The sequence below is a fragment of the Penicillium longicatenatum genome (assembly GCF_028827895.1).
Source record: "Penicillium longicatenatum strain IBT 33135 chromosome Unknown contig_2_segment0_segment0, whole genome shotgun sequence".
NCBI classification, from domain to species: Eukaryota; Fungi; Ascomycota; class Eurotiomycetes; order Eurotiales; family Aspergillaceae; genus Penicillium; species Penicillium longicatenatum.
The window spans coordinates 2,625,908-2,638,470 of record NW_026643120.1 but is presented as its reverse complement, the minus strand read 5'-3'; the positions used below and the strand labels follow the sequence as shown (position 1 = coordinate 2,638,470).

Sequence of the window (12,563 nt, the reverse complement as noted above, 5' to 3'; positions counted from 1 at the left end):
ATCGCAGTCTATTCGCATTTTTCGGTTTAGTAGCTTAGTCTTGTGCTCTTGTACTCGATCAGCCCAGCCTATGCTAGCTCCAAGGGTTTTAATACTTTGACTTTCGGCAGCCTGAAAGTAGAGGATCATTAGTACAATATGCGTACAGGCAGGCCCCCGAAATTGGTTGTCTATGCTGTCTGGCACCGAATATCTTTTTAGATTGTCACTTGCGGCATGTCTGCTTGGCATGTGTCTTGTAAGCAAGTCTCCACATGAATGTTATGGCGTAATTGGACAACTATACGACTTGCAGAATATCTATTAACTATTGTAGTGGGGAACAGCTGTCCGTCGCACAGTGTCTGCTGTCAAGCTATTCAGGGAATATCATACGTGCATGTGCACAGTGCACCTCACCACCGAGCTGGAAAGAACCCAGGTGCCTCAGAAGGCTTTGCGTGATTGTTGCCGTTTAAAATATTCTTCACTTTGACTATACTTGATATGCTGAAGGCATATATTGCCTTCAAGATTGTGTCGCTGAGCGAAGTCATTTGACCAAAATTCGTGTTCTTTGATATCTGAGAATCTCATTAGCTATCCTAGATTTTGTCCGAATTAAGTTTGCTATACAACACCAAATAGGGGTTTCAACGAGCTTGAGAATGAGTGCTTTTTGTCACACGCCAATCTGCTGACTTCAAACAGCGGTGAAGCCCATTCTCGTAACCACTACTGCAGAGAGATGTATCACGAAAGTCAAATTTGACCAGCGCGTCGAGCAGCCAATCCAAAAGCACAGATAATTATAATGGAAGATACCAGCGCATACTCCTAAGAGTATCATCCCTTGCTAAAGATTGACACAGACTTAAATTAAGCTCCATCTTCCTGAGGTCTACACTGAGAGTTACGTTTATCTTTTACTCGCAGAAGAAGTATGGAAACCCCACGGGAAAGCCTGGTCCGAAGATTGAGAGGCTAGGAATATATCATTCTAGATTTTACTTTGGTGTTCCCTGCTTGGTCTCCCCGGGGGAATCCAAATTACGAGGCCGCGAAGTACTATTGTGACAAATGGGTCTTGCAGTGCGTCTGTCAGATCTTCTCAATTATAACCATACTGATTATAGAACATAGATCTATAACCGATCAAAAACTAGCACGACAGGTTATTGCTGGAAATTATTCCTTCATGGCTGCGGCGTTTTATCCAGATGCGGACAGTGAGAGGATACTGACAGCAGCTGAGTTCATCGCATGGGTAATACTACAGTAGCCGAGATAGATAATATCCAGCTAACAGGTTTGAAGGTCATTGCTTATGACGATGGTATGTTCCATCTGTTTTGAATGTATATCCACTAGAAATTAATATGCTTCTAACAAAATCATAGAACTTGATCAAGGCTCGCTTCTGAACGACTACTCTGGAAGTACTAAGTATGTGGATAACATGATTGCTTACGTAGAAGCTTGTCTGGGGAGAAGTTCTCCCGCATCTCTTCCCGCTCCTGATTTTGGATGGAGCACTATCTACTGCTTCTACAGTACGGGAAAAAAGGTCAATGAATGCTCTAGCAAAGGTAAGTCGCAGCCTCTGTCAAATTGTCTTGGGAACAATTGATAGTCAACGTCTGCCTACCTAGACTCTACGGCACGATTTCAAAAGGCGCTTGTAAGTGATCTGAAGTGCCTCTTGCCTATGCGGGAATATCATGAGCGAGGTGAGATCCCAAGCCAAGAGATGTATTGTAAATATCGTCAAGGGACATCAGGGGCTCGATTGTCCATTGCATTCATAGAGTAGGTATCCAGTCTAGGTTGGAGCCCAGGCAAGACTAGAATCGACAGATATGCAAATGATTTTGAACTTCCTTTAACGATTGCGAAGCACAAGGATTTAGGTTCCTTGGTCCAGTGCACAAATCTGATGCTTTACCTGTGAGTCTCATGGGCTCACTTTCGGGACCGGTCTGCTGAGGAAATTTAAATGCCAGCATTAACGATGTCTTTTCTCTCCGCAACGAGTTGGTACTGCTACCAACGCACACCTGATATTCTCTGAGGAATTGCCTCACATTGCTAGCGTAACGAATACATTGACAATATCGTGGCCCTTGCTGTTCACAGTCAAGATCTGAGTCTACAAGATGCTGTGGACTATACTATCGAACTTGCGAAGGACCAGTACGCAGCCTTTCAGGAACATGAGAAATCACCTTTTGCTCTCTCAAGCAACTCACAAGAAAGGGGCGCCATCGAGAAGTTTGTACAGGGCTGCAAAGATATTTGCGCAGGGAATGTACACTAAAGGTTGGCTTTGATCCCATTTAGCAAAGAATCCTGACGTTTGGCTGATATCGACATAGCTACGCACTGAGAAGATATACCAGCCCAAAGGAGAGGCTTGAAGGAAACGTGCACAAGTTTATATTGTGAACGTCCAATGTCAGGAATCTCTCGGGTATATACTGGGGCAGACATACTACATTCTTGTTCCATTCGGATTCGGAGCCAGGGTAGCGAAAGTCAAGTGGCATTGTTAGGCTCTACCGACATCAGCCAGTTTCTATCAACTAGTTACTGAGTTAAGATGGAAGGTAGGTGTGGCTGTTGCAGATTTTTATATCCATTTTTCTTTCTTTCACTCCGATCCTTATGTTTATTTTGGTCACATTCGCATGTTGCTAGCTGATTACCCCATAGAAAGGACCGTCGGTCATTTGATACTCGTCGTTCATATTTCAAAATTGATTAGCGTAAGCCTTAGATTGGCTAGTAGAGATTAAATTTACTCTCAGAGAAACTGGTAGTATACCAATCACAGGTAAGAATAAGAAAGCAGGCCGGATATGTCCCGTATGAGCCGAAAGCATAGAATTGAATTAATGGAGTTGGTTATAGAGTACGCCCTCGGTCATGTGATCTCAAACAGCCAAGAGTCCACTGTGGGGTATCGATTCCCCAATGACAGCTTCCCATACAAGATCGAGGTATGGGTCGAGGCTGAGCTTCAAGTGTGGGTCGCGGCCATTAATGACACTTTCAATAGCAGCAAACATGGGATAAGTATTCTCCCACTAGTTTTTCTTCAATATTACCAAGCTGGCCCAGATCCTACAGCTTCATTCCAATCCAACGTAACCGCCCGTGAGCACCAACACCGACATCAGATCGACAAGATCTGCGTGCATCTACCCATTTACCAAGCATGACCGGCCAGCTCGTCTGGTTCGTCACCGGCTGCTCCTCAGGCCTTGGCGAGAGCCTGGTGCGAGCTATTCTAGCGAAAGTATTTATACTCACACTCCAATGGTCTATCCCTAGATAGCTAACTAACAAAAAACAGGGTGACAAAGTCATAGCTACCGCCCGAGCAAGCAAAGGCATTAGCGGAGTAAACCGTCTCTCTGCACTCCAGCAAGCAGGCGCCTCAGTCCTCGAACTCGACATCAACTCCTCCGAACACAGGCTCGCCGAAATAGCAACCGAGGCATGGCAGATATACGGGCATATAGACGTACTTGTCAATAATGCAGGCTACATGGATGTCGGAATCACAGAACAATATGAGTACGCAAGCACATGCTTTCCAACTGTTGAAATCCTCTCGTCACCCAATGAATACTGATATCTGACAGCACACAACACTTGACAAATATCCTCCGCACAAACGTCTTCGGGCCTTTAAGTCTATCCCGTGCCTTTCTTCCTCTGATGCGCGCCCGCAAAACAGGCACGCTCCTCTTCGTGGGCTCAGCCTCGCTCTACACGGCCGTACCTGGTGCATCAAGCTATACGGGCTCGAAGGGACTATTAGAAGGCATAGTCAAAAAGATGGCGGGTGAAATTGCACCATTTGGAATCCGAACCTCTACGTTGATATTTGGACATTTCCGGACAGAGATCTTCTCGCCGGAGAATCTCAAATACAGTATGCCGCATCAGTTACCTGACTATACGGAATTGGAAGGACTTATTGGGGATATCTGTAATGCGTCGCACGGGACGCAGGCGGGCGATCCAAAGAGGGCGTGTGAGCTAGTTGTTGAGGCTGTTAGGGGGAGGGGAGGTGTGCTGGGATGGAGTTGCCGTTGGTATTGCCTATTGGTCGGGATGCATTTGAGGTTTTGAGGGAGGACTGTTTGGCTAGGTTGAAGATTTGTGAGGAGTGGGAGGGAATTACTACTGAGACTAATATTATTGAGTAATTGCCGATGAATAGGCTCGTGCGATATTAGATTTGATTCTCATGTAGTATGGAATCGCATTGAAATGCGATTTAGAATGCATTGGAGCATAAATATGAATGTACAAAACACCTTCCGACGCCAGACACCTAGACTGATGGTCATAGCCTACTGCGACAACAGACTATTCGAAGCACACACTCGCTTCAATAGTTTCAATCGACTAGAATCTGAGAGGTGCGTTAGCGTGGTACCAAAACAGATTAGAACAGTAGACATACCGGATTTCGTAGCTACCAGCGCGGGTCATGTAGCGCACCCACTTGACAGAGCTGTAATTGCTCTTCTCGAACACCTTCAGATAGCGCACCAGCAGACCAGACGAGGTAAACATGAGAAGACTAAAGGAAAGGCTAAGCGGCGGCCGACTCCAGGCCTTTTGGTGTGTCATGGAAGTAAGCGTAGCTTCCGCATTGAGCACGAACTCAGCCTGACCTGAGAACCGAGGAATCTTCCAAACAATATTGTTGTGTTCAGGCTCATACTTCGCACGTCCCTGACTAGTACGTTCCGTAGTCTTTGCTGTGTTAAGCGGAGTGGGAATACGAATGATGACATTCGTGGCGAACAGCTTCGCGCTATAATTCGCCTTAATAGCCACACTGTACTCAACCTTAGTCGTACCGATTTCCCGCACAATAGGATGAACCTTAAACGGAAGGTTCACGTTTTCTGTAGCCCGGTACCGCATCAACTCGAACTCGCCGTCCGGCGGCACGAACGAGATGATCCGATCTGCGTCGAATCGGCCCAGCTTAACGCATTGATGAAATTGACAGTCCTCCAGTGTGACAGAGCCCGCCGCAGCTCGGGTCGCCTTTCCAGCACCTGATGTTCCGCCGCCACCGCGGCTCTTTGCCGCACCCGTGGAGTCGCCGGTGTCGAGGAGCAATCGGTCATTGAGTCCGAATTTGCACTCCGGCGTGCCGGTGAGGTATGCTCGCATGACGATTTGGCCGTTTACGTCGGCGCGCAGGACGGTGCCGGTCGCTGACATCAGAAGATTGACGTCTTCGATCACGTCCACGAAGGCTTCGTTCTTGCGGTACTTGATATCTGCACGACGCCATGATTGCGCACCCGTTGCTTGCATAGTGATTCGGCTAGAGTCTGTTGGATTGTTCGCGATGGCTGACTTGACACCTTCGGTGGTGATGTACATTTTCAACGTATCGGGGTCGGTGTTTTGTGGGTATCCAAAGTCGAGGATTTCTGGTAATCCAGTTCATTATTAGACGTCTAGATTTATGGCCAAAGAATCCTACAGAAGAATAACTCACCATCAAGCAATTCATAGATCAACACAAAATTGTTCTTCACGGCCTCCTCGTCCAGCTTGCCAAAATAGCTCTTACCCAGCATGATGAGCCGGTAGAGGAACTCAAATACCAGAGCGGCATTGGCATTGCTCTTGGTCACAGCGACCAGGTAGATATTCTCGTGCTTGACATGGCTGAAGGTGGTCGATCCCAGTGTCAGGATCGGGGAGCGGACCTGCGGGTTGGAGATGACTTGGATGCGGAAGATATCAGCCAGGCGCGGGCGACAGTCGCTGCGGAAAGAGCGGAAGATAAGGTTCTCGCCCTTCTGATTAAAGATCAGGATCCCCGAGAGCATGGTGGATATCCAGGGCTCATCCCGTTGAAGTTCGGAGTGAAGGAGCTCTCGGGGGGAAGGTGTGGGGGTCTGGATCAACGTTATCGACACCGCCTGAGTTCAGGGTTCAACGAACCACAATGAAAGAGGGCAAAATTTATGGATAAGCAAGAATGAAATTCTAAGAAATTATCAAGAGGTGAGTTGGTGCAATTGTGTTTCGCGTTTGTCGCCGCTCTAGGCTGTCATGAGAGAAATACCCCTGAGAAGCTCACTGGGGCTCAACCATCTGCATTGTCAAAAAATTATATTTATAGGATAAGAACATGTTATGTGCTAAATGTAGACCATACGGTCTTGGTATTTGCTTTGCAGGTTCTTGGGAGGTTAACAAGTAGAACCATGTAGAGAGTATGAACAAATAGGACAAAAGCGATGGTAGAAGCTGAAGTAACAAGAGATCCCCAACGTCATGCAGGATTGAAATCAAGCTTTTGGGGGAGAAAGAGATTAGGGAAGTAGAAGAGAAGAAAAAAATCGCCGCTGGGGAAGGGATATCATGCAAAAGCCGAAAGATCACAAGATTACAAGGGAATATACAGCCAAAAAGAAGCACCGCATGCAATGTCCATCAGTTGGCCGGACCAACGCCCGTACTCGGCCTAGTATTTGGCAAAGAAGGTGCCTCGCTGGGAACGATGCCAACCTTTGGATCGGGGATCTGGATGTCAAGGGACATATACGCCGTGCGTCGCAAACTCCAGATGTGAACACCGTCCTTGGAACCGACTTCACGGTTCCATTTCTCCAACCACGACTCCACGTATTGCAACGAGCCCTTGACGGCTGGTGCGTTCAAGTCATCCCAGACCCAGCCAGTCAACAAGCCAAGCGCGCCATCAACCCAATTGCGCAGACTGAACGGGTCAAATGCCTTGATTAGACCATTATTCACAGTAGCGATGACTTTGCGGAACTCCTGCTCCGACAGTAACGGGTCCAAAATTTCAGGGTAGAGGTTGGAAAATGTAGGCGCCAAATCTGCCTTGATCATCCAATCGCGTCGAACCCGGATGACTCGCGTAGTAAGGTATTCCGGTGAATTGATAGGGACGTGTGGGTTGAGGTGAGGGTAGCAGGGGTGCGCGGGGCCCCATGCCAGCTCTTCGGCGACATCGGGGGCCTGGCCTGTGTTTGAAGGGACGGAAGCAATCTGCGATTGAGAACGGAGAGATGTTTGGGATTGTGCGTGACGCGGTCGGCCGTCTTCTCGGAATCGAGTGCCATCCTGGGCGAAATGGACTTCCTCGGGTGGTCGCAGATTCTCGACTTCCCGCGCCGCACTTCCGGCAAAAGCTGCGGCCATTTCTGCTGTGGGAGACAACGGTTCGCTGCGCCGGTGACCTAGAGGTAGAGCGATACTGGTGCGCCCGCTTTCTGATTCCCCCTGACTATGTTCGACGATAAGGCTGGTCGGGGAGGGGGTTAAGCGACTGCGACGACGTTCGGGGACACTGAGGAGAGGATGGGCGTCGCGCTGATGACTGAGGGGGAGACTTTCGTCTGATCTCGTAGGTGGAATAGTAATAGGAGTAATGCGGGGGACGTGGTTGACGGGGTTAGCGAGTCGCACCGCTGGAGGACGGAGAATTGCAGGGAACGACGACGGGCCCGAGATGGGGACGCACTGTCGCCGCTGTGCTCGAGCGAATGGCGGCGCCTCCACGGGTGCTGTCCGAAAGCCAAATGAATGTTGGCCACGCGCAGGTAGATCGGAATTCGGTTCAGTCTCCCTCGATCGAGGGGTAGCTGTGAAGGACGCCGTTTTGACAAATTGAAGAAAAGGAAAAAAAGAGCTTAAGGGAGAGGTCGAGATCGAGATCGGCAAAGTCTCATGGGTGGACCATGCATCAAATGAGGGACGAGAACATGAGAAACGAAAGCAAAAGATACAGAGAGAAGAGAATGAAATGATCAAGCCAACACTTTGTAGATCCGATCTGGATCCTCAGGCTAGAAAATGAGGCAACGGAGCCTTCTAGGCCGCGTATTTAGTAAACTTCGTACTATAGATAGATCGCGTATCCCGCTGTGGAGTGGTATGATGCAATCAATGGCCCAACAAAGAAATGAAATCAATAATTTCAATTCAGTGGTCATCTGGGGGCAATTGGTGTGCCTTATATGGGGAAACTCTCATGGCTCCTTTATTGGATGAGTCGTTTGTATTTGTTTCACTTGTATTGATTCCCCTCCTCCCTTGTTTCATCCCATAAACTATTGGGCATACACTTTGTAGATGCATTGAATGCAGATCTGAATACGCACAGTCCACCTGGGCACCGTGACTCACAGATAAGATTGACATCTCAATCGACTGGTCCTCTCCGATCTATCCAGATCCATGGACAAACCGCAATCCTCCATACCCCACAAGCGTAAACGGGGCCCAGTAGAACGGACTTGACCAGTCCAGCTGGCTGAGAATCATCTTCAACGTGAGCAAAAGAAATTCTGCGTTGGGAACAAAGTCTGTGGGACGTTGACCTGTTACATTGGAGGAGGTCCAATTATCCAACATTTGGTCAAGGAGTATATCGGCCTTCTCCGTGTCTAGCTGTAGGACATCCAACTGCGCCGCTCGCATGGCTTGCGCCACAGCCCACTGCGGATGTTCTTTCAAATGTCGGTAGAAGAGTGTCATAATTAGCATCGAGCCGAAATCACTGACTTTCCAAAGAGATCCAATATAGGCCTGGCATCCAGTGCTCAGAACCACATGAGAAAATCCCAGGACTTCGCTACCGATCGTAGCCTTTCCAAACCCACTCAGACAAGCCGCAAAAACCAGAAGATTCACATTGCTTTGGATAGCCGACATGTCGACCACGCGGAATTCCTGGCCCTGACCAATGGAAATGGATGAGAGGAGGGGGTTGCGAGGATTGATGTCACCGTGCGTTCCAATATGCATGATCAATGACCCCCCTTCGACGTAATGCTGAAATTCCTTCCGAGACAATTGGGATGCCTCGATGGGCCATGTTGCAAACATGCGGGCGATGTTGACAGCTTCCATGCCTGCCATGTGTAGATTGACTTCTTCGCCACCTCGGGTAGTATTATATGGCTCTTCTGTGGGCGCCTTTGCCAGGACTGATACTGTCGGCGAGGCAGACGCTGACTTGCGTTGGGAGAGATAGTAAAGTATTGCCAGGCTCGGGACTTGAGACACAATGGCTTGCATGACCAAAGGCTTGTTGTCAAATGGAAGGACAGAGAAGGGGAACGCCGTCAACGGGTCAGACACAGAGAATATGACATGCGACTTGGTCCTGATGATGTCTGCGAATGGTACTAGCAGCGCCTCGGAAACCTCGTTACAAAGTTGATTCAGAGTTTTCTTGTGGTTTTCTTCCTGATCGCCGACGTAGCCATTCATCTCTCTCATTATTTGCATAGCCCTCATCACGGGCTTTCGAATGTCCACGTGCCGTGTCGATGATTGATAGATATTCTGGATACCGTCGCTGGTTACTGCAAACGCAACGAGCCCCCGATTTGCGAATGTCGCCTCAATGACCACAGCATCATGATCAATGCTCTGGTATAAAAGCTTCGGGTCAATGGTGGAATTTACGGTTTCAATGAAAGTGGTCGCAGAGGAGAGTGTCCCATCTTCCTCTAACACCTTGATTTCGTCCTGTAATTGAGAAATTTCTTTCTCTTGATGTGGAGTTAACGTCTTGAGAGACCGTAATGATCTTAAAAGACGACGTTTATGAACAGCCTCAGAAAGATTTGCGGCTTTGGGGGCACCAGCTAGGTCTGAAGCTTGGGTCGAATGTGTCTGCAAAGACTCCAGTACCGCACGTGCTCTGCTCATCTCAACAAACAGCAGTGCATGATCCTTCCAGGACATTCCCTCAAAGTGGTCGAGCTCATACCCTGACAGCACGCTCACTGGAAGGGGTGAGCTCTCGGCAGTCAGACAGATGCGTGCAAGATCAAGATAAACCTCGGTACTATAGCTAGAAATCGAACTCCACACGCGCGCATCCAAATCTGAGGTCTGTCTTCTCTGGGCTTCGATATTTTCTCGAGCACGAAGAAGCATGGTGAAAGATACCTCGGGTTGCAAATCCTTCATCAATGCTGCGTAGTGACCAATACGAATCGAATAATCCTGGGCATTGTCCAGCACCGAATCAAAGAACGTTGGATTCATCTCAATGATCATTTGAATAACTCTCCGGCCTCTGTCCATGTCACATCCAAATATGGAAAATGTTAGTGCATTCTGCGCTCTTAGTGGAAGAGATGACCGAATAGCTATTCCTTGCCGATAGGCCTCCAGATGACCTTCAAACAACTCTTCATCCGTGACAGAGTCTAATACCTCTTTTGCTTTGACTCGGTCTCCGATATTATGACAAGCCAAAATCCGATAAAGGTCTCTCATGTGATATTTCCCAAGGTGCTCCGTCTCATCCAAGTATCGACGGAACAGTGCTTCTGCTCCCAGAATATCGCCCTCGTCCAACAATCGTCGAAAGTCAATTTCTGCCGACCGGTATCGCTTATTTGCTTCATTGTCCATCAATGCCTTTTGCCATATATTCTTGAAATTGCCTTTCACAAGTGCGAGCTCAGCCTTAACCTCGTGGTGCCTATCCTCGGCACTCTCAATGCTTTCTCTCCAAGCCCGGAGGTCATCGTCGGTCTCAAGCCATTCATTGTATCTAGCTTGCCACTCCTGGTAAGGATTCAAATCTTCGTCCCGGAAATACACCCTACCGACATATTGTGTGAATGTCCAAAAGAGTGTTCCTTTGATCGTGACCAAGAATCTCCAATCCAGCTTGCCCTGTTGGGTCTCTGGGACAGAAGAGATCTTCACGCGGAAATATTCGCGAACGTCCTCGACCATGGATAAAGCTTCCTCGATGAGCAATCGAGCTGCAGCGGTATTGAACCAGCTTTGCTGAATAGATGTGCGAGATACCACGGATTGGAATAGGGGAAGAGTGTCGTTTATTGTCTTAGAGATCTCGTAAGCACATTCCCATGCTTGCATCGCCGTGTCCATGTTAGAATATTTGAACCATTCTTGGTTGCCGAATCGAAGAAGGAATCTTCCAATAAAATGGGCGAGAAACTCGTTCTTTGCGCCGGCGCACCAAGTTCCAATCTCACGAGCAGCCAACTTCATACGTTGGGTGCTTCCTTTGGAAATGCTAAGCATGATCTGATGCACTTTCACCAGTTGTGCATTAGCTTCGTCTCTACCAAAGAGCTCGAGCGCTTTTTGAATTTTGATCTCCGCTTCTTCCAAGATATCAAGATATTGCTTGTTAATGGATCGGTTGAACCGCGCAAGATAATGCAGACAACATCCCTGTCGAAGCAAGACCATCGCCTGTCCCCTCGGGCAGCTGCCTTGGCCAAACAGCTTGAGCGCGGACTCATAGCATTGCTTGACTTCAGCAGAGTAATCATACTCAAGGTCATGCTCAATAGTATCCCATAGCTCGTCGTCTCCAATGGCTGTGGAAGTATCGACGACAACCAAGTTCATGACAAGAGGGCTTGTGAACGGAGCACAGAGGATACTATCTCCCTCCATCAACTTCGCATTCGCCATGCCCGCATAATCATCAATCTTCTCACACCGCTGATATAAATCATCCAGCATAATCCCCGTCTCCTCACTCTGACACGCAATGTGCATCTCAACCACCAGCCGAGTCAAATACACCGCAATACTCGCGGCGCCGTTCGCCTCCGCCACAGCACGAAACTTCAACAAAGCATCCACTCTCTGAGCAATATTAGAGGCAGGATTGGATCCCGGTTTATGTCGCTGATGGCTAGGCGATAGCGGGTGGAATTGAGCTGTCAGGTCACGGATATGAACTGACACCCACTGCGTCGCATTCAATATTTGACTGAGACCTTGATCGCGAGGGACACCAGTCGGCATGTACTTTTGGATATTTGTCATGAAATTCACGGATATATTACTCGGTCCGATGATATCGCTGACCATCACGGCATTCAGCGGCCACCCTCGCTCATGATAGAAGCGGAGCGCCGGCGGAAAGCGGCGCGTGTAGTCGGCAAGGACTTTGTAATTTGTATATCGCAGACCCCATTCCTGCGGTAATTGGGGGAGTAGCTCATGGAGTGATTCGAGATGCTCGTATGCATTGGTGAAATTACCGACTAGGATCGCGTATATAGAAGAGGATCGCAAATATTCTGCGTGATCGTTCACCTCCAGTGTTTCATATTGTATCGACTCTAGATAGTCCCCGGCAGCATCAAGATCACCTTTGTGTTCCTCGGCGAAAAGCGATCGTCCACATAAATCAATGAAATGCTCAAAGTCCATCTTGGCAGTGCGCATGGGTATGAAGCAATATCCAACAGGTAGTCATGCGAAATGCCCAAATAAATGGTCCCATTTGAGCCCTCGGGGTCTAGTAAAATGGAGATCAGTACCCCGCCCTATCGATTGGTTCACAACACTCAAATCAGATCGAATGGGTCTCGCCAAAAATTGCCCGTTTGGCGTCAGAATAGGCCGTCAGCACGGGCTGGAACCCCACGGAGACTCAGAAAGAACAGTAAATAGTGGCTGAAATGCCGCCTTGACTCTCACTTTCTTCAACCCTGGACATTGAGTTCACAGGCCTTGGCGACCCAATAGATCCGATCAAAGCAAAGCAA

The 12,563-nt window shown here is 48.4% G+C and overlaps 3 protein-coding genes across 3 annotated transcripts; 1 reads left to right on the top strand and 2 right to left on the bottom strand.

The window, feature by feature from the left end:
* Positions 1 to 1,177: 1,177 nt before the first annotated feature.
* On the top strand, positions 1,178 to 1,668 carry N7484_003508 (uncharacterized protein; the record flags this gene model as incomplete). Its single annotated transcript, XM_057113928.1, has 4 exons — positions 1,178 to 1,208; positions 1,289 to 1,315; positions 1,380 to 1,568; positions 1,613 to 1,668. The coding sequence occupies 4 exons, from the start codon at positions 1,178 to 1,180 to the stop codon at positions 1,666 to 1,668; spliced, it is 303 nt and encodes a 100-aa protein (XP_056974068.1).
* Positions 1,669 to 4,398: 2,730 nt separating this feature from the next.
* N7484_003507 (AP-2 complex subunit mu) lies at positions 4,399 to 5,852 on the bottom strand (the record flags this gene model as incomplete). Its single annotated transcript, XM_057113927.1, has 3 exons — positions 4,399 to 4,405; positions 4,457 to 5,447; positions 5,516 to 5,852. 3 exons carry the CDS (start codon positions 5,850 to 5,852, stop codon positions 4,399 to 4,401), a joined length of 1,335 nt encoding a protein of 444 aa, XP_056974067.1.
* A 610-nt stretch (positions 5,853 to 6,462) lies between these two features.
* Positions 6,463 to 12,225, bottom strand: N7484_003506 (uncharacterized protein; the record flags this gene model as incomplete). The annotated part of the gene is made up of 2 exons (XM_057113926.1): positions 6,463 to 7,624; positions 8,246 to 12,225. The coding sequence occupies 2 exons, from the start codon at positions 12,223 to 12,225 to the stop codon at positions 6,463 to 6,465; spliced, it is 5,142 nt and encodes a 1,713-aa protein (XP_056974066.1).
* Between the last annotated feature and the right edge of the window lie 338 nt (positions 12,226 to 12,563).